General features: G+C 36.9%; 4 protein-coding genes across 4 annotated transcripts in view; 3 read left to right on the top strand and 1 right to left on the bottom strand.

Moving 5' to 3' along the window:
• Positions 1-22,127, top strand: part of LOC118645932 — a 31,952-nt gene that overhangs the window by 6,333 nt on the left and 3,492 nt on the right. The window lies entirely within an intron of this gene.
• On the top strand, positions 98-22,126 carry LOC118645930 (retinol dehydrogenase 12-like). Its single transcript, XM_036287892.1, has 6 exons — positions 98-423; positions 20,654-20,735; positions 20,901-21,205; positions 21,320-21,439; positions 21,606-21,822; positions 21,917-22,126. Exons 1-6 carry the CDS (start codon positions 291-293, stop codon positions 22,062-22,064), a joined length of 1,005 nt encoding a protein of 334 aa, XP_036143785.1. The 5' UTR covers positions 98-290; the 3' UTR covers positions 22,065-22,126.
• LOC118645931 lies at positions 12,165-14,687 on the top strand. Its single transcript, XM_036287893.1, has 6 exons — positions 12,165-12,725; positions 13,248-13,417; positions 13,565-13,695; positions 13,829-14,023; positions 14,192-14,343; positions 14,423-14,687. Exons 2-6 carry the CDS (start codon positions 13,345-13,347, stop codon positions 14,604-14,606), a joined length of 735 nt encoding a protein of 244 aa, XP_036143786.1. The 5' UTR covers positions 12,165-12,725; positions 13,248-13,344; the 3' UTR covers positions 14,607-14,687.
• Positions 15,508-16,003, bottom strand: LOC118645933. The gene has a single exon (XM_036287899.1). The coding sequence runs from the start codon at positions 15,983-15,985 to the stop codon at positions 15,542-15,544; it is 444 nt and encodes a 147-aa protein (XP_036143792.1). The 5' UTR covers positions 15,986-16,003; the 3' UTR covers positions 15,508-15,541.

Genomic DNA, 22,127 nt, shown 5'->3' with positions numbered 1-22,127 from the left:
CTTGTTTATGAAAAACTCTAAATTCATGAACAGATAAGAGGTTCCATTCTTCTCTTTGCATCAGGGTCTCGAAAATTACTTGTACGAGCCTGAAAGTACGAGTCTGACTTCAGACAGTGTATATAAGAATCTGAAGGCTCAAGCATGTAATCATTATTCAAGAGACATCATAACGCAAAGCACAAAGTCTTTTCTAAACACGAACAGAAAACATTCAGTGATAGTGAGGGAATATAAGTAGAACCATTATATACTGATAACGTTGTGAATGAAGAAGCATATCTTATAAAATGTGGTCTTTGAAATCGTGGTTCTTCAATGAAATGTGTACGAGCAAAGCACGTCTTGATGGCAAAACTGTTGTAATAACAGGGGCAAGTAGTGGTCTCGGCATGGAAACTGCTAGAGATTTATATGCTAGAGGTAATTTTACTGAAATACAATAATTTAAATTCATTTTATTTTATTTTAATTATCATAAGTTTTAAAATTTAATGTTACATATACTGTTATATAACAGTATATTAAATTATTTCATAAAAAAAATATTATAATTATTTTTTTAAATCAAACGTTCAGCATTAAGTGTACATTTTAGGTTAAGGATAAACTTCCGAAAAGCCCCACCGATTTTTTTTATACTTTAGATTCTTACGTATTTCGACGTGCTGATTACGAATATGAGTAGTTAATACTAAGCCGCTTCTAACTAGGGGGCTCCGAGGGGGGGTGCGGGTGTGCGGGGGGTACCCGTAGACGCGGGGGTATGACGTCACGCGGGGAGAGGGATCTCGCGGTGCGGAAATTGCTGACGCGGTATTTTCGGGTCCGCGACCCGGGAGCGGAAGAGGGGGAATCGGGGTCCGCAACCGCCGCCCGCCGCCCGCCGCCCGCCGCTGTTGTAGCAGCCATCGCTGTGGTGCTCGCTCTCTCCCTCTATTCCGAATCTGTCTCTATCTCTCTCTCATCCGTACGCGATATTTCCAGCCATACAGTTTTATCATTCTCTCGCTCTTTCTCTTTCATTCGTTGCGTTCTTTCGTATCGCCGCCGCCGCCCGCTACCAAGCGAACGAGAATGTACTACGTGATGGGTGGGAGCGAGAGAACGTGATGGATAGTATGCGATGTGTATGAGTGAGAACATGTGATGAGTGTGAGTGAGAGAGCATGCGGGAATATGGATATAACGGGTGGGAAGGAGAGAACGTGATGAATAGTACGCGATGTGTAGCATGCGGTATGTGTGAGCGAGAGCGTGCGATGAGTGTAAGAGAGTGAGGATATTGTATTTAATGGGTGAGATGAGTGCAACTGAAAGCGAGGGAAGGGAGTGAGAAAGAGAACGCATATAAAGTTATATTTATATAACTTTATATTTATATATTTATATCCATTTATATAATTATATCCAAAATTAATCATTTATATATTCATATATTTATGTATTTATATCCAAACTTCATGATTTTCGTCTATTAAAGGACGCATGCAGAATAGACGGCGCAGGTCCCAGACGTCGGCTTCGCCAAATTGGCCGCACGAACGTTCTAATACATCGTCGTTCTGCGCTCTTAATAAATCCCTTCTCCAATGCGTCCAAAATTTCCTGTTAATATTGATAAAACCGGGTATTCTGATATCCTCTCGGTAGATCCATGGCTAAAAAATTAGCATTTTTTAGAATCTTATAATTTAACAACTTTTTAAAATATGTCTAAAAACTTACTTGATAGCTTCATATAATTTTTTTTTCTATCGTACGTGATTTATCAACGAGATCGTTTTATATAAGTTATCTCGGTCAACGTCTCAGTCAAAGAGCATATTAAACATATCATATTCCATTTCATACATCTACAGGGTGAGTTTTAATGACTGTCCCAACTTTTTACCATGAGAGATGGAATTACCGACTGCAATCTTAGTACACACTTGTACGGCATTCGCCATACATATATCGTACATGTGTGTACGATACTAAGATTGCAGTCGGTAATTCCATTTCTCATGGTAAAAAGTTGGGACAGCCATTAAAACTCACCCTGTATATATCTTATATCCATTTCATACATACATACTATATATCTTATATCTTATATGGGGAAAGGATAGAAAACATTTTATTGCATTTTATTTTTCTTTATTTTGAAAAATTCCACAATTATATTGATGTTGTGACCACCAGTTTATATATTTTAAATACATTTTGTAATGCACAATTCTTAATATGTTTTTCACATCGTATAGTATTACTAACATCTAGATTATTTAAAGATTCAATGTCTTCATAATCTGCATCCAATGTCTTGATATATATCCCATCATCAGTATCGAGCATGTCCGTCAACCATTCTCGTTTCTGAAGTCCCTTAACGTATATGCTAGTATTGCTGTCATCCGTATTACACACAGCAGATGTAATCAGACGTTTCGCCATGCTGTACGGTATCATCCCGTCTTTCCATTGCAATCCATGATGATATGCAATCAACCAAGAAGCGCAAGACTTGTCGGATTTTGTAAGAACACGCCATGGCATGGGGCTTGCAAAAATATAATGTGCGAGAACAGTTCCTTTTCTCAGTACCGCTACTTCCTTTACGATAAATTTTTTATCGACAATGAATCCTTGCAGATCCACAAATGTCGGTACGATCATTATGAGTAACTTTTCAAGACTGTACTTTAATACCAAATATCTCAGTTTTTATCTGTTTGATGTTACATGATTTTACGCACTACGTTGGACAACGGACAATATTCAATTACATGATCATGTAAAATGAGACAATAAGCGGTAGTATTCGCAGGAACATTTTCCTTGCAATCAAATTCTATGCGCACATCTACGGTAGCACTCTTGACGGATTCGTTTTGTCGCAAACAGTCAATGACTGCAAAAGGTCCTTTTTCCAGAAATGTGATTACATTGAGCAGTGTTTCACACTCATATCCATAATAAGATTTACCAAAACGTTGATATATGTCATACAGAATGGCATATCTAGATTTACGAAAGTCTAAATTCATATCGTCATACGGATAAAATTCAGAGTTTAGATAAAGTTTTACATTAGTCAAATTACAGTCGTCAAAGATTGTAACATCTTGAGACATGATATTTTTTCGACCAGTCTGCAATGCGAAGATAACGAAGCGCGGTTTTTCGAGTTGAATTGCAGTTTTAACAGCCCATGAATGTTTCGTCGTACTCTGCAGCAAAGGATACTCGTACAGATCCCAGGAGCGAAAACTCATACTTAGACATTGTCCACTCTCCAAAGCTCGCAGCAAAGATAATTTGTTGACTTCGTTTAACGTAACATGCGGCATTCGCCACTGCACTTTAAATAATTCAATTTCCGGTTGAGCCGTAGAATTTCCAACGATAGAATTGTTATCGTTGCGTGCTCGTATCAAAATCAATTCATGACGAGCGTTAACAATCACGCGTTTGTAATCTTCGCAAAAGCCTAATAATACACTAAGCGGTACGCAAAAGTTGAAGTATCCTTCCGGTAGGTTATACGAAAATTCCCATCCTGCATTCTGCATAATTACTGCTTTGTCATATGACAACGATACATAGTTCTTGAGAGTGCTGGTTATTCCAACGTTTCTGTTGCGATCAATTTCCACACCGTTGAGTTCATATCAAATTTCATCAAACATGAACGCCACGCAATTATTTCCGAGATTTATCTCATCTTTATCCGTATCGTCTTTCTTCTTCACCACCAATCTCCCTTCGACGTAGAGAAAACTTTCACATGGTAACGTGTATAAATCCTGCTGTTGTATGGGTATCCTTATTTCATCGCTGTATCCAAAAGTGGTGTTGGCGTACGGATTGTACGTATGAGTCTCGATCTTGACGATGCTGTCGTCAAAGATCGGCTCGCCTCCAATGTTCAAGATCTTAGACATCTTCGACAGATATTTCGTACGATAAATCCCAATGATTTTAAAAATTCAACGTTTGACGCGGTGAGATTCTTTTTATCAGATGAGCGAATATTTTTAACTGTCTTACAATTTATTTCACACGGTCGAATATTCTTGATTGGTGTAAAAATTGTATCCTTCACTTGCTCATTCAACACGAGCATCTCACGTTATCGTCTTCGTACGTGTAATCTAACAGTAATCTCCTCTCCACGAAAATCGAGTAATTGACCGTCCTGATCCACAATGCGAATCGTCAAATCAGTAATGCTCCGTGCAACGATTGGAAGGTAAATGATCTGTGCAGGCGTTTCCGATATCTTATATCCTGATGGTACCCTCGGCGAAAATTCGTGTATTGTGTGTACGCACTTGTCGTTGCTGTACGCACCCGCAGTCACGTTACATTCTATGCAAATAATGTTTACGTTTATGATATTTATAGGTGCATCCGATTCATGCCACATTCGCGATTCAAGAATACGCGATGAAAATCCCAACAGCGATCCAACGTTGTTAGGTTTAAAGAAATTTATCTGATAAGCACACATAATCTCACTCTTCATTGTATTGTTGTTAGCACGAATCACCACCGGATATTCGCTTTCTTCTTCATCTTCTTTGTGAAACGTTCTCTTTTCCGCAACATTGGGATGAGATTGTAAAATTGTGCGTTCCAAATATCTATCTATATCACGCAATTCATACGATCCTTCGGGAATTGTAATTTCCTTGTCGTCTTTGTCATAATAAAATTTGTTATTCGACGAATTTACATTAGGTATGGTATAGTATGTTTCAAAATCTGTGAGACCGAGCTCGTAATCGCCATCGCTCAAATCTACGGCTGGAAAATAGCTTACCGCGAGGATGCTACTCTTGCCGGTTAGCGTAAACGTCAGTGACATGTTGAAACGAATACTGAGTTAAATTGCATAATGTTAGTCTTTAAATTGATTACTAACTGTTTGAAGAAAACGCAGACATAGTTGGCCACAGTTGCTTTGATCATAACGTTGATAAGGCGTGTGATTGTACTCGATCCGCGTTACATCTAAATATTGCACCAGTTCTTTCGGTGGTCTAAGATTGCCGAAACTATCAAAGTATATAGCGCGATTTCCTCTCTTTGGGTATGCCACCCAGTGTGTACCTGATCCTTCAGCGTTATCTAAATTTACAATACCGCTCTCGTTTCGATATGCTCCAGCCGTTGGTAATGCTGTACGCATAAAAATTCCTCTAAAGTGTGGAATGCTCATACGTTTCGCTAACTGTAATAATTGTATGTTGGTAGTTGCACCTTTTGGCATTTTTAACGTCTTTTTGACGTTTTTTTTTTTTTTCGTCGACACTCCTTGTCCACGCTTATATGGAGCAAGATAAACTCCATGACCTTCCATGACACGATTATGACGTTTCAATTCGTTCAGCTGACGCTGTGCTGCATTGTTATCATTCACAACCTTCGCAACTCCCGCCGCTCCACCGACCAACGACCCGAGAACACCCAACAGCGGTAGAATTGGTAAAACACCGCCGTGTTTCTCTACCGGAAGTATTCGTTTACTCGTTCTCGGAAGTATTCGTTTACTCGCTTTCTTCTTTTTATCACTTTTTTTCTTTTTCAAACCCATACCGATTTTTGTCTTAGTTTTCATAGCTGCCCAAACGGCTGCTGCAGCAGCTCTTTCTCCGAAAGTCGAATCGTTCGCTGTAATGCGTTTTCGCGCTTCCGCAGCGAGTATATTATCAGCTGCGTGTCTATCGGTGAGTTCGTTGCTCCGGGAGTATGCAATGTCGTGTTCGCGACATGCCGCGTCCAACGGATTAATACCCCAATCACCTCTGGCCAATCGCTTTTTCAGCCTAGTACCTGGACCGCAAAATTGATATCCTGGTATGTGCAGTTCGAAAGGAAGCGCATTTATCACACGATTTAACAAGCCGCGATCTACCGCTGGCATTCGCGACAATTTTTTATCAACGGTGCGGGGCCGTCGATGTGCGTCTGGTGCAACGATTGATTGTAATGTTCGTAGCAACGACGATGGCTTCGAATCTCCGTATCAGCCTTTATATGTTCCGGAAGCGTGTCCCACACGTGTTCGATATAATTGCTACACACGCGTAGCAGAATAGGTTTCGACACGAATTCTAACTGCTCGACACTCAAATCGAGTATATCGGAGGGATGTGACAATATGAGAAACATTTTACATACTGTCGCATGCCGGTAGTTCGATGCTTTCGTGCATTGTACTCTGACATGAGATGCGGCAGCAAATCAATCCATCTATAATTTCCATTGAGTGTAAATTGTTTCCACATGACGTTTTTTAATGTTCGGTTAAAGCGTTCGACAACTGATACTTTCATTATAGAGTATGTAGAATAATGATTGATATTATGTTTTTTTAATAGTTTCTGCACGTTGGTGTTATAAAATTCCTTTCCTTTGTCTGTTTGAAAATTTTTCGGACATCTTCCATCTTTCTAAATTATCTTTGCAATCACAATAGCAACTTCGCTACCACTCTTGGCCTTCAGCGGCACAGCCCATGCATGCTTGCTCAGCACATCGATAACGGTGAGTATATAGTGATAACCTCGGTTAAATCGTGTGTAAGGACGCATCTCAACCACATCCGCCTGCCACAGGTCATCGTATCCATGAACTATGACGCGTCTTCGAGGAAAATTTCTTCTCGCCGGAGCATGCAACTCCTCAACCAGCAATTGTTTCTCAGACATGTTCAGAGTATGACATGTAAATGGTGCATATAATCAACGTACTAACTTTTTTACTCTGCACGATGAGTTACTGCGTCGAGCTGTCTTTGAATCTCGTTTAGCGTATGAGCTGTAATTTCAACCTTACTTTGAAGTGTCTCAATCTTTCTCTCGATTTCATCCTGTCGATCCTTTAAAATTTTCACAGTTTGTTGCACGTATCGTTTATTGGCTGCATCACTATCATCTACAGGTAACGCTAAACGTCAAATCTTGCGCGACTTTGCATCAAAATCGGTGACAATCATGCAAAGAGCGTTATCGCGCACGTAATTTCTGACTAATCCGCTCCATTGATAATATGGTTCCGCACCACCTCTTCCGAGTGATGTTCCAAACTTGTTGATTGACATTTCGATGTTGACTAAATGATTTGTTTTGCACAGTTTTAATTTATAATAAAACCAGCCTCGCGAAGTTCCTCGATAATTGATAGAATCTCGTTGCCGTGAGCATTGTGCCCTGCCTGGTGTGAGGCCTCAAGCAATCGAAGGCGATCCACAAGCTCGTTGGGATCATCCCAATGAACATAATCGATCTTGTTATCATTTAATGTAATAGCGCTTGATAAACCTTGTCCAACTTTTGCGTCTGTTACTAAGGGCGCAATTATATTTTTATATTTAGACCCTTTGTTGTCCATTACTTGATTATGTGCAATATGTCCGCGTCTATATGCATTTGTCGCCAATAGAATGTTTTTATAATTTTGCAGGTCATTATTCGTGTACATGTTGGGCATTTTCATGAAGATTAATTCGTACAGACCAGGCGTTCCCGTGTATATTTTACCATCTATAACTATGTTATCATTCTTATGTATGTCGATGCGTTTATCACCGAGCATCGTTCCAAAGTCGGTGAAATAAACTCCGTAAACAGTATCTATGATGACTGGTTTTTTACCACTTAGAACAGCTCCCATATATTTTTGACCTAATGGACCATAGTGCATGTGCAACTTTTCACGTCCCTCTCGCGTTTCCAACTGTTGTCGAATAGACGTCACAAGCGGTTCATCGGCTGCTATTTCAAAAACGTCTTCGACGGAAGGTACATGACTGTACGATAAATCACTATCATGTAGTATTTGCGATGTTTCATTCAAATTAGTTGGTACAGTTTTTGATCGTCTCATTTTTTTAACAGGAGTAGAGGTCATTATAAAATTGTTAAACGAAGCGTTTGATCGCTTTCGTTTGGGTTTTGGTTCTGCGTATTCGTCTTCCCCCGAGAAGAACGATTCATTCTTAATCGGATCTGATACATCACCAACGGTGTTTTCAACAATCTGTTTTAATGGTTTGACAATGGGCTTAAAGTGTCTCTCCAACGCCATTTCTTCTTGCACTTTACCCGCTTTCAAAGCGCGATATTTTTTACGAATTGAATCACTTGTTTTCGCAATCTCTTTCACAATCTTCTCACGATCCATATTGTTATCTGTGTTATCCATGTTGAGAAACGCTACTTGGTCAACGTATCAAAAACAACTAACTGCTTTATGGTATTGCGAAGTCATTAAATCCTTTTCGATATCGTCCATCGGCGAGTGCGCTATTCTTATCTATCACTAAAAATCCATACTTTTGTTGCCAACAAGTATGACATAAATTGCTAAAATCTTCATAAGACATGTCGGTATTTACATGATCGTTGTACGCATGTTTTAGATTGGTACCATCCTGCTTGAATAAAATTAGCAAATTCGCATTGTCGCGTATAAGATGTTTCGGTATCTTTGCATACGTCTGACAGAGATAGAAGCAGTCGACATCCACGTGTCGCCTCATTGCAAAGTAGTCTCTTATCGTATCTTGCTTATCACACGCCACGTCATCAAAGATAAAAATGGAATTCGGAAGCGCTTCACTCGGCTGAATGACATCACAGTTATTGGAGAATGCAAAATAACTAACTTCTTCAATCGGTGTCAATAAATTTTCCAAATATTGATATTTCGGTTGTTGTAATGATTTCGAGTACACATACACGTTCTCAAAACGTACTCCATGCGGACTTTCCAACAAGCTTATTAATACGTTTGTCTTGCCACAATTTGACGGACCGCAAATTATACCACGTATAGAACTCGGCAACATGTTTCCATGCCTCCTTATTTTTCTTTCAGACATTATTCTGTCATCGAAATTTGTTACTTTAATCACTGGTGAATGTTGTACAAACCGCATATTTTCTCCCTCTATGCTCTGACAAAACTGACAAAAATTAATAAGACCGATCTATTTATAGAGACGCACCGAGCAAAATTGTTCAGTACATGCGACCCATCGATGTTACGCCTGCAATCGCTAAAAAACTCTTAACCACGGTGTATAGTCACATAAAAATTGCGGCACCCGCGCGATTTAAAGTCAGTGACTCGGTGCGTGTCAGCAAATTCAAAACTGTTTTTGAGAAGGGTTATACACCAAATTGGACTACGGAGATATTTAAAATTATTAAAGTACAGCGTACCAATCCTGTGACATATGTACTGGAAGATTCCTCTGGAAAACCTATCGCTGGAGGATTTTACGAATATGAGCTGCAGCGTGTTGCAAATCCTGACGTGTATCTAGTTGAAAAAATATTGCGCAGAAAAGGAGATGAGATTTATGTCAAGTGGCTGGGATTCGATGGATCGCATAATTCGTGGATACATACAGACACTGTTATTTAATCCAATAAAAATTGTTTTTATTACATTCACATAAAAGTACAATTTAACCAAATACATTATTATATTAATTTTATATTATGTGAGATTTCTTTATCATCCTTCTTTAATACATTTTTATTAATACATGTTTTTAACATAAAAATATATATAATTATTTTTAATGTAAAATATGCATGTAATTTAAAAGCTATATAATGTTAAAGATATTATAGTGGTATTCGATAATGCCCCCACGGTAACGTTTCAATCGAATCGGGTATAAGGTATCTCTTATCGTCGTACGGACTTAAAGCGATTTTCTTTTCGGACACCGTATATACTTTATGTAGCTTGGATCTTATGCATGATTGGCGACGCGTCATCTCGATCTCATCTCTCAAACACTGGGTATAATCATCGAACGTTATGGTTCGCGCTACTACATTATTCTTGACACCTTTCGCCTTTTTAGTGTCCTTCTTTCCATCTACCTTTAACGCATACATCTTTGCTCTAAGTCCAACGAACTCAGTCATTATCACACCATTATTCTCATCTTTCATTAGGCCCGGAACTTTTTTATTCTCGAGAGGCATACCGTACGCGTTGTCGACCGGATAATCGCTCGTGTCGAACCTAGCGATATCACGTTTCATCGTCTCGTAAATATCCTCGCACTCGACGAAGTATATGAGACTGTCGGTGTCGGTATGACTCTACATTTGTCACGATACAGAGGTAGCATGTACTCGTGGTGAAATTCATATAGACACGTCTTAGAAATATCTAGGATACACATGCCTACGTAAATCGGCTTATATAATTTCACCTCAAGTTTTCTAAGTTCAACGGCGATTAAATTTTCTGCAAAAACACTTCGACTATGAAAATTTGGTTTCGCGATCATTGTCTCCGCACCATACCGCCCCACCCATTTTGTCAACAACTTAACGTCAACATGATTGCGCACATTCTCCATGGTTTTACCAAACACCGCATTATTCATTAATTTATACAAGTTTTTTTCGAAATCATTTTTGGCGAGTGTCCGGAATCGTGTATTTAACTCTATGTATTTACAGAGCCATGGAGATTGTGCGAATTGTAATATACGGTGTATCTTTGCTATACGAAGACCGTGACGCATGCACTGCTGCAGGTTGCGGTAATGTATGACGTAACGTTCCTTATCATACAGCGTAGCGAGAAGTTTACATTCACGCTTGCCTGGCGGTTTATCGCGTCTTGGGCAAAAAGGTAGGTCAGCGTGTTCGTCGTGAAGGTCTCGGGGATACTCGAGATCAACTTCGAGAATGTATCCCGTTGGTGAATCAACAGCGATCGCATTTATGTCAAAATTCGAGACTTTGATCCATTGAAATTCCCCATATGGCAGCGGTTGACACATCGCCCAACCATACAAATTATTAACGTCAAAATACATAAGATATGAGGATGGTTTCAATGTGTCGTACGTCTGCATGTATTTGTTGTTAGCCTGTGCATATCTGCCTGAACATTGACTGAGACCGCCGCGTATACCACGTTCGATGAACATTACCATGTCAATGTCAGTAAGCAGTTCGAAAGTAATTTTTGTATATTTTAACATAACGTCCCACGTGTATCCGGGGAGAGTGTAATAATGTGCTGGATCGAGACTGTAACTTTCTAAGCATTTATCGCGAAAATTTTCAAAAATGTCAGCTAACAATAACACATCCGTTTTCAAATATAGATCGCTATATTCACCCAACGTTTGAACTTAGAATCGCTTCCAGACATTCTCAGCGTGCATGTAATCGCTCTCGGATACAGTATCAGAGGTCAGGGAACTGAAAAATAATTCGCGCGGCGGTAAACACGTGTCCTGCAGCTTGTTCACGCAGTCAACGTACTCATATGGAAATACACCTTTTCGTGTCAATAAATCAAAATCCTCATTAGATAAGTGTAACAATTCGGAACGTACAATTTTTAATTTTTCTTTGCCTAGAAATGATGCCAATTTTTCGAGACTAGTATTTAAAAATTTATATGAATCTATGAACCATAGTTTTATGTAATTGTGTGGATCTAATTTATCAGCTGTGTCTACGACATGTTTTGTAAAAGAAATATACTTTTCTTTCGTGATGGGAAGTACGTCGGTCTTCCCTTTGAAGGCTGTGGCTATTTCCTTAATAATGAAATGCGAATCGTATCCAGATAAGTTATGAAAAATAATTGGCATGTATGATGCATTTCAATAATTTAAATTACAGAGAGAATGTGCAGGACCGCGGTAACGACCAGTCAAATGACAATGATCGCGCACCCGCGTATCATCCGGCGCGAATGGCTTATCGCAGATATGACACCGCGTCGCGCTATGGTATGCCTCCAATTGTTCCACCGATAACGTTTCCATGGGGATATTAGTTGATAAACGAGTCTTAACATTATACGCTAATTCTTCTAGTTGTTTAGTGAACCACGCGACGCAATCTTTATCGCGACGAAACCGGTACGTGGATAACGTGTCGTCGTATGAGCATCGCACGTAATACCCGATGCTGAATACCTCATGTTGTTGATATGTGTACGACGCTTGCTCTGTATCATGTTGCGTCTTCCGCAGCACACACTCGAGGTCCGCGTAGACGATAAAGGGCACTCGTTCCTTGTGGTTTATATTCCGGAAATTCAACCACTTGTCGTCTTCGGCAGGCAATGTGATAGCGCACACTAGGAAAAATAAATTAGTGTCTTCAACCAAACCATTTAGTTAAGACATTTTTTAACAGCAACCAAATATCTTGTTTTCTATAACAAAATATTTATTTACTTCTGCTAAATATACTTTTCTGATTTGTTCTGTGGACCAAATGATTTTGTTCTTAGACCTCGCATACAACAATTAAGCATTTTAGTTATTTTACCCACAGAAACTACATAATAATTAAATCTTCTGTTACATAAGCTAAAATAATGCTCAATGAGTACAATATCGTCTTTCTATGCATTAAAATTTAGATTTTATACACTATTTTATATATTAACAAAATATTATAGTAGCTTTAACAAAACTGCCTTGTTCTTCTAACCAAACGATTTGGTATATTTTATACACAAGAGCGCCGTTATTCACGAATAGATGGCGCAGGTACGTGCTGTTGGAAACAAATGGTATCAGATAATAGCGTGGTTAGCCCGCGTTTCTGCATGCCATTTTATTTTTTTTTCTGGCTCTACGTGTCTACTGTTGTGAGACGTTATATTTATAACTCATGTAATACAATTACGTGCAGTGAGATCGTTTCGTGTTTAGTGAAAACATCTTCGTAAGTATGAATTTCATAGATAATTTCTGGATGCATGTGATATTTGAGGCTATCACTGTATGAAGAAATATTTCAGCTTTTCCTCCTCTATATTTCGTAATTACCTACCGACAATTAACTGCCAGTGTTGTTAATGTGTAGTTTTTATACAATAAAAAAACCTATGCAACGACGTTTACTGATAGTTGACAGTGGTTACGGAATACCGGGCCCCAGGAAATTGTCGAAACTTATCGGTACACTGAAAAAAATGCAATATATCCAATAAGATATGTTGTTGCGGGCTGCCAAATACAGATATACTCAATAGAGTAATATATGCTATTGCAATATCAACAGTGTACTTGCATTAACAGTAAATATTATTGTATCGTATTTTATGTAGTTGGCAGCCCGCAATTACATATGTTATTGGCTGTATTACTTTTTTTTTCTATGTATATCCAAAAGAGTTTATACCGTGTCCTTCGTGAAATTTTTTCTGATTGCATTTTAATTTATTTTATTGTGAAACTATTTCAGGCTGTTCTTCTGCGAAACAAACCTTGAAGGTAAACTGAACTTGTGTGTCTTTCTCTGTATTATTCTGATTTTCTCAAGTATAGCAACGTAGTATAAAATGAGCGACGACGACTTCATTATTCAAACATTAAAAGAATGGGGTCTTGAAAAGTGGACATCAAAATTTTTAGGTATGTTAACTTCAAAATTCTTTTCCGGAATATTCCAACAATAAGATATTTTGCATATTCAATGTACTTGTTAAAATTGGTAAATATTACGTGTCATCAATGTTGTAAGAGTATAGTAGTGTATAAAAATTGATTTTAATCTTATAGACCAAGAAATAAGCCCTTCATTATTGTTGAGTGTTTCGGAACAAACATTAATTGAATTAATACCAACCATTGGTGCAAGATGTATTTTTATAGAAAAAAGGAAACAGTTTTTAAAAGAACAGTCAGCAAAGGTTAGAAAAAATAAAATTAATAATAAAGATAATAAATTTCACTATTTATTTTCTTTATTGCGTGTGTGATTGCATAACATATACCTCTTTATTTATTTAAATTAAAGTATATTAAATTTAAAATATTATATAGAATATTTCTAGATATGAAAATGTTCCGAATACACAAGGTATATCTGCAGACATATCCAAAGAAATAATAGAACAAGAAAAAGAAGTCGAATTACCTGAAATATTGGAACAAAGTGAAAATGCAATACTAATAGAAATAGAAGATACCGTAGCTCATGAATCAAAGGATCTCGATATTAAAAATGTGTATTCCTTAGTAAGATTTTTTTAAATTTTGACTTTTTTAAACTTTAGTAAAGCGTAGCATAATTTGAAAATGTAAAATTTTTCATCAATACTTATTTAATTTTGTATTATATAAAAAAACATTGTTATAGTTTTTCTTATTCTTATAAATCAATACATCATTTATACATCTTTTTAGGATTATAAAAAAATTTTGGAACAATCTATAGATGGAAGAATTATTATTGCTAATTACAAAAAAGAAGTAAAACTTAATAAACAATTACGTTCTAAACTTGTTGACGTAATTATAACAAAATTAATGTCGTTGTTCTATAGTAACGAACAAGGGTAAGATAATATTTTAGAAATATTGTAATTTAGTTAATTTGATAAAGAAAAATAATTTATACATTTATAAATAAACTAGGATATCTCTAAAAAACGAACATTTTGAGTTTATTGCAACTCAAATTGTAAAAATATTTCCTACTGAAAATATCAGTGTCTATTACGTTCCACCTAAAACTGAAGGGCCTCAACAAAAAATTTCTAAAGGAAAATTATTCAATTATAAAAGTACATCAATAAACTGTTTTAATTCTATCTACTAATTATAATATGCGTTAATGTATATGTAAAAGACACACATGTATATATGTGTACACACGCAAATGTGTAATAAATTCATTTAATATGCTGTATTTGTATACTTTTTTTTACCTACAAATTTCAGCTGTTAAAAATTATAACACGTATTTTAATATACAGGAGGGTGTTTCAGAAACAGGAGGCCAAACTTTAGGAGTATATTCTATTTACTCTAAGGATGAAAAAAAGTCATATAAAAAACGTTTCTGGATCCATGTTTATATATACCCATTTTTTTAATCCTTACAGTAAGTAGAATATGCTCCTAAAGTTTGGTCACCTATTTCTGAAACATCTTTCTGTATATTGCATATGTTGTATATGTAAATTGTAAGAAAATTAATACCCTTAAACAAAATGTTTGGTTAAAGTGATTAAAAAATTTAGTTGTAATAACACAATAAATCATAGAAAATCAATACCTTTAAACAAAATGTTTGGTTAAAGTAATTAAAAAATTTAGTTGCTATAACATAATAAATTGTACAAAATTAATACCTTTAAACAAAATATTTGGTTAAAGTAATTAAAAAGTTTAGTTTTAATAACAGAATTTACGTTGCCAAACACTTTTGTTTACATAACAAAAGTCATATAGTTATGACTTTTTGGTTGTTACAACAAAAGTATTACGTTATAAGAACCAAATGTAGTCAACAAAGATATTTGTTTACAGCAACTAAATAGTTTTGTTGGGCATATTTTAACCAAATTATTTTGTCGTTATAGCAAAATTTTGGTTTATACAACAAAACATTTTTCCTAGTGCAGTCGTTCATCCTCTGACAGTCTACAGTGTGTGATTGCAACCTCTCGCATGATGAAAAATAGTGCAAGCACCTGTAAAAATTTTAAAAAATTTTAATTACTTTTTTTTGCTAGATCATAAAACTATTTTTTACATAAGAATATAGTATACATACCGATCGCAAATGTATTTCTTGTGCTTCTTTTTACTCAGTTGGGAGCTGATGAGGCGGGACAGATTTTTTATCCACACAAAGTGGCCCACGCTGTCTTCGTGCGGATTTTGCACGTATAATAAATTGACATGCTTCTCTTTCTTGTCATTGGAGAGCCGCAGTGGAAGAATCTTTAGCATTGCCATTTCCTTTTTCATCCCGTAGACGTTGATCGATATATTGTTAAGACTCTCAAATTTTCCAATGTCCTTTACTGTAACGAGAAACGCAATGTCATCAAACTTTAAGACTGTTGTATAATGTGGATATGACGATTCCAATTCTGTGTTTCTTTCAGCAGGATGTAGAGCGGCGACCACTGACCACGCGAAGCATGCATTGTCCTTTGAATTAACGTTCACTACTGCACGCTTCATCATTATTTCTCGCGGTAATGTCACGTAACACCCCGCGTGTAGAGGATTGTACTTATTTATATTTAGAATCAAATTGAGAATTCGGGATAGCGCCCACCCGCTATCTCGTTCTTGAAACTCTTCGAGTGATGCTAATGTGGGCTCGATAACGCGTCGCTCGTACCACTCGTCCAAGTCCGATGTTTGGAATAGTTCACAATTTTTAGTGTTTATACTTTTGTTGGCACGTTTATCACCCGTTACAAACACGCCGTTGAATGCTGTTCACTTTTACACTGTTGTGTTTCTCTAGAGCGTCCCGCACTCGCTCGAGCACTATACCGCCTGCGTCTTCTAAAAACGTTCACGGTTCAATATAGTTTGTATTTATCACTGCACCTGTCTGAATGCGATTCTCGAACGCAGTATCTATCTCTCGCCACATGAGTTTGTTTGCGTTATTACTAGTGCTCGCATAATTACCACCTACATGCACGAAACGTCTTTGTAATTGTGTCTTTTCACTTTCAAGTCGCGCGATCTTCGCCACCAACGATTGTCTTTGTCCGACGGCAAGCCGAGGACGCTTTATGCGCTTTATGCGGCTACGTTCCTCAAGCTGTTGTATAATCTCGTCGCATCGCTGCAACCACATAAAACACTCGCCCAAAGTAGTGACTCCATTTGCTTGCTCCAACAGCTCGCGTTCCACTTGCTCGAAATTATTCTCCATTTTTATCACTGTTGTCTTTTTATCACTGTTTTAAAACAACACCATACAATCTTCAACAGGACACTCAGATCTTAAACTTCACATCAAATGCGATATTATGCGCTTCCCGACCGCTTATATATTTTTTATAACTCTTCATTTTTTTTGTCTTAATATCGATGCTTGACCTCTGCAAGATTTGCATTATTTGAATGTGCGATTCTGAATGATCTCATCAAGTAAGTATCAAATGATTTATGTACGTGCCTAAAACATATTTTGTTACAGCAGCCGTACATCGGCGCTTGACCTCTGCCAGATTTGCATTATTTGAATGTGTGATTTTCGTATGATCTCATCAGTAAATATCAAATGTACATGCCTAAAACATATTTTATTATAGCAGCCGTACATCGGCGCTTGACCTCTCAAAGATTCACATTATTTGAATGCGTATGATCTCATCAGTAAGTATCAAATGTACATGCCTAAAACATATTTTGTCACAGCAGCTGTATATCGGCGCTTGACCTCTCAAAGATTCACATTATTTGAATGTGTGATTTTTGTATGATCTCATCAGTAAGTATCAAATGTATGTGCCTAAAACATATTTTGCCGCAGCAGCCGTACATCGGCGCTTGACCTCTGAAACGTTGGTCATCCTTGAATGTGTAAAATATGTGATTGTCCCCTCTACTGAGATGTGTGAAGAAATATATGATTGTCCCCTCTACTGAGATGTGTAAAGGGCGTGCAATATAAGAAGAGTTCTGACAACGGTATCACATCAGTTAATCAGCGGAATACGGATGGTAAAGTTCCAATCTTGCATTAGTTAATCAAAAAAAATCGGAGTTTCCCCTGAAAATGAACTATTACGTTCCGATTCAGCAAAATGAAACGTGTGATAAACCGTAAGTATTTTTTAAATTAATTAAATCAAATTTTATTACATATTTAGTTGGATTTTATTTTTTATATCTTGCAACATTTTTTTCTTTACAGAACAATGTCGCAGCCGCGTCATACTCTGCGCATTCTGGGGAGGAGATTTGCTTTGACGGCTACATTCTACAAATATTTGGATATAGGAATCAGTGTGGGACTTGAGCCTTTTGTAGAGATGATTCTTGGTGACAACAAGGGCAATGAGATACCGCTGTCATGTGATACCTGGGTAATAATGATTGAGAAACAGACAGATATCGAGCAACTCCTGTAGTCGGCAACCGCTACATCGTTGTGGATTAATGATCTTTTCATCAAAGTCGTTAAAATACGTAACGAGAGTATCATAAAATTCACTTTAAATAACAAAATTATGTACATGAAACCATCGACTGTACAATTTTTACTAAATCTTGAAGATGTTATCAATAATGCATATTTTAAGTTATAGGATGATATGCATATAGTAAAAGAACGATATAATCAATTTGTAAACTGTTTGCGGCGAAATAATATTCATAACAAGTGCAATGCAGTCAAATTGTTAAATGAAATATGTGTAAAAACTTCGCTCGTAGATTGCAAACTGATGGTTTATGCATCAGACAATATTGTATACGACGCGTTACAAAAGGAATAAATAAAAAAAATTATAAATAATTATTCTAACTTATTTTCTCTCTTCCCTATTCCTTTGCGGTATAATGGCGTGCGCAGAACCGAGTAGGAGGTACATAGATAAGATGGGTGGGAACGCATGTATGTAACCGCATATGAAAGAACGCAATGAATGAAAGAGAAAGAGCGAGAGAATGATAAAACTGTATGGCTGGAAATATCGCGTACGGATGAGAGAGATAGAGACAGATTCGGAATAGAGGGAGAGAGCGAGCACCAAAGCGATGGCTGCTACAACAGCGGCGGGCGGCGGGCGGCGGGCGGCGGGCGGCGGGCGGCGGCCGGCGGCGGCGGCGGCGGCGTCGGCGGCGGCGGCGGCGGCAGTCGCGGACCCCAATTCCCCCTCTCCCGCTCCCGGGTCGCGGACCCAAAAATACCGCGTCAGTAATTTCCGCACCGCGACCGCGGACCCGAAAATACCGCGTCAGCAATTTCCGCAACGCGAGATCCCCCTCCCCGCGTGACGTCATACCCCCGCGTCTACGGGTACCCCCCGCACACCCCTCTCCCGCTCCGGGTCGCGGACCCGAAAATACCGCGTCAGCAATTTCCGGACCGCGAGATCCCCCTCCCCGCGTGACGTCATACCCCCGCGTCTACGGGTACCCCTCCGCACACCCGCACCCCCCTCGGAGCTCCCTAGTTAGAAGCGGCTTAGTATTAACATATGATAGTGAAAATTGGCGCAAATTTGATTTTCATGGCGAAAACCTTGAAAAAACCATAAAAATCATGGTTTTTTCTATTTATTTCCCTAAATAATGAGAATTTTAAAAAATACTTTAGATAAAAGTTATAGATCTCATCGAAATACACATTTTATGTTGTATTGATTTTTGCCGTAAAAACAATAGTTTTTGAGAAAAACGACGTTAAATGTTCAAAACTTCATATAACTCATCTAACACAATTCAAGTTTTATTAGTTAATTTTATGGTAATTATTCACTTTACGGGACCCAGCCCCTTGACCTTGACAAATGTTGTCAAGGTTACCCTCCTGAGTGACCTTTAAAACACTCCCAGTTTATTTTTATACTCTCACTCGCAGGTGGCAGAATTTACTAGGTGGAAGTAGTCGGCCTCCCCCTCCGCGGGGGCTACGCCCCCGCTCCGGGTAGGGGCCTCAGATGGCTGGGGGTTAGCCGGAGTAGGGAGCTCCGCGTGGAAAGTCACAAACACGAAGTAAGAATAAGGAGACTTATCTATGTAGATTGAAAGTGGTCACGAAAAATGTTCCGTATGTGGCCAGGTTTGCCGAATGGAATGACTTGGACCATTTCATCGCCATCTTGAAATTTGTATATGTACATAGTATTACGTTTAGTTGAGTTAGTAATGAGTAAGTGTGTGTATGAAACACTACATACACACACTTACTCATTACTAACTCAACTAAACGTAATACTATGTACATATACAAATTTCAAGATGGCGACGAAATGGTCCAGGTTTTTCCATTTGGCAAACCTTGGCCACATACGGAACATTTTTTGTGACCAACTTTTTCGCTCTGCACTATAGAAGATAAGTCTCCTTAGTCTTACTTCGTGGTCACAAACCATTACTGTATGCGGACCCCGTCCCCTCCTCACTATCAAGACCATTTTGGTGCTAGTGATGGTCAAAAACTTATACCACACCTAAAAATGGGTGGATCATGCTTCGCATGGAAAATTCCAATGGTACAGAAAACACATGAGCAAAGCTCACTTTCTTCCAGTATTAACTAATAAAATTAACTAATAAAACTCGAATTGTGTTACATGAGTTATATAAAGTTTTGAACATTTAACGTCGTTTTTCTCAAAAACTATTGTTTTTACAGCGAAAATCAATAGAATATAAAATGTGTATTTCGATGAGATCTATAACTTTTATCTGAAGTATTTTTCAAAATTTTCATTATTTACGGAGATAAATGGAAAAAACCATAATTTTTATGGTTTTTTTAAGGTTTTCGCCATGAAAATCAAATTTGCGCCAATTTTCACTATTATATTCGTAATCAGCACGTCGAAATACGTAAGAATCCAGAGTATTAAAAAAATCAAAGGTATGGGCTTTTCGGAAGTACACCCTAGGTTAATATTTGAGATGTGACTCACGTATTTATTATCTCTTCATTATCGCTTGAAGTTCCTTAGCTGATTACATATGTGTCTCTGTGATGCAGAAGCGTTCTTATAAAATATGTCGTAGAAATAAAAAGCTAGACGTTTGGAATGTCTTGGTTCAATTATTTATTTTTTATTTATTCTTGATTTAAAATTTCAAAAAATTTTCTACAACTGTAAAAAAAACAAAGAGTATATACTTAAACATATTCATATAAATAATGTTTGTATTTAGGGGCTAGAATAATTTTAGCTTGTAGAAATATGGAAAAAACAAATAAAGCAATTGAAGATATAAAGAATAATCCACCCTCATGGTAAGTTTATTTTCAAGATAAACTTGTATAATAAGAATTAAATAAATTATTATTTGCTTTAATTTTTCTTTTCTCTGTAAAACTTATATTTATTTTAATTTAATTTATCATTTGAAGGGACAATAGCAATGTGGTATAAATATATAGATCTAATTTTATTTTTAGGGTCAAAAAGGATGAATATAAAAATAATGTAGGTGAACTTGTGATTTATTTTCTGGATCTACGTAGTTTGAAGAGCGTAAGAGAGTGCGCTAAAAATTTGCTAACTAACGAACCGGCTATACATATGCTTATAAATAATGCCGGTGTGGCTGCGTATCCGTATGAAAAAACAGAAGATGGAAATCAAATGACACTACAAGTTAATCATCTTGGCCATTTTCTTTTGACACTTTTGCTTTTGCCAAAAATGCAATTGTCTGGTCCTAATTGCAGAATAATCAATGTCGCGTCACTTGTATATATTTGTATGTAAAAAATGATATTGTGATGACTTTAAAGACAAAATGTTTTTATTATTTTTTTATGTCCAGGATTCTTATTTACAATAACGAAACTGTAACAAAAACATTTTATTATAGGCGTTGATTTAGATTTTGATGATATTAATATGGAGAAATCTTATTCACCAGTTAAAAGTTACGCACAAAGCAAATTGGCGAACATTTTATTCACCAAGGCACTCGCTCAACGATTAAAAGGTACGCCAAAAAGAAAACTTATTGTTACAGATTTAAAATAAATTATAATTATTTAATTTTAATATATGCTTATTAATATTTAATAATCTTTAATCGATCTTTAATAATTTGTTGCATAATGAAGAAAAAGGAAGATATACTCTCACACAATAATTTCGATTTTCAGAAGCAAATATTCATGGGATAAATGTGTACGTTTTAAATCCTGGAATTATAGATACCGAAATAAACCGTCATGGCGATAATACAGTATTTCCAGGTGCAACTTTTCTTCATGGTTTGTATGCGCGATTATTTTGTAAAAATGTTGTACAGGGAGCGCAAACGTTAATATATTGTTCAGTGGCTGAAGAGATAGCTAATGAAACTGGACTTTATTATTCGTAAGTACACATTATATGTATACTATACGAAATTATTATTGTACGCGGAGTATAATAATAATATTATCTTTTTAAATTTTTCTTTTGTATATAGAAACTGCAGTGTTGCTACTACATATCGAAAGGCAAATGATCATCAGTATGCTGAAAAATTGTGGGATGTATCTTGTCGTCTTTTGGATTTGGAACCGAAAGAGGATTTTAACATATTTTTGGAAACAGTTTCACGCCAAATGCTTTAAAAATATTTCTTTATTCTTAAATGATTTATTGTAAAAATTTTTAAATAATATGTAACTTTTATA

This window comes from Monomorium pharaonis, chromosome 6 (genome assembly GCF_013373865.1).
Source record: "Monomorium pharaonis isolate MP-MQ-018 chromosome 6, ASM1337386v2, whole genome shotgun sequence".
In the NCBI taxonomy this organism is placed as follows: Eukaryota; Metazoa; Arthropoda; class Insecta; order Hymenoptera; family Formicidae; genus Monomorium; species Monomorium pharaonis.
The sequence above is the reverse complement of the archived record's forward strand: the minus strand, read 5'-3'. Positions and strand labels throughout refer to the sequence as shown.

Bases quoted from the DNA above. Each gene is read 5' to 3' on its own strand.
- LOC118645933 (XM_036287899.1), bottom strand. From the start codon at position 15,985: ATGATGAAGCGTGCAGTAGTGAACGTTAATTCAAAGGACAATGCATGC.
- LOC118645931 (XM_036287893.1), top strand. From the start codon at position 13,345: ATGAGCGACGACGACTTCATTATTCAAACATTAAAAGAATGGGGTCTT. The intron at 13,418-13,564 runs GTATGTTAACTT...TTAATCTTATAG, and splicing joins GTGGACATCAAAATTTTTAG to ACCAAGAAATAAGCCCTTCA. The intron at 14,344-14,422 runs GTAAGATAATAT...TAAATAAACTAG, and splicing joins TTCTATAGTAACGAACAAGG to GATATCTCTAAAAAACGAAC.
- LOC118645930 (XM_036287892.1), top strand. From the start codon at position 291: ATGTGGTCTTTGAAATCGTGGTTCTTCAATGAAATGTGTACGAGCAAA. The intron at 424-20,653 runs GTAATTTTACTG...GTTTGTATTTAG, and splicing joins TAGAGATTTATATGCTAGAG to GGGCTAGAATAATTTTAGCT. The intron at 20,736-20,900 runs GTAAGTTTATTT...TTTTATTTTTAG, and splicing joins AAGAATAATCCACCCTCATG to GGTCAAAAAGGATGAATATA.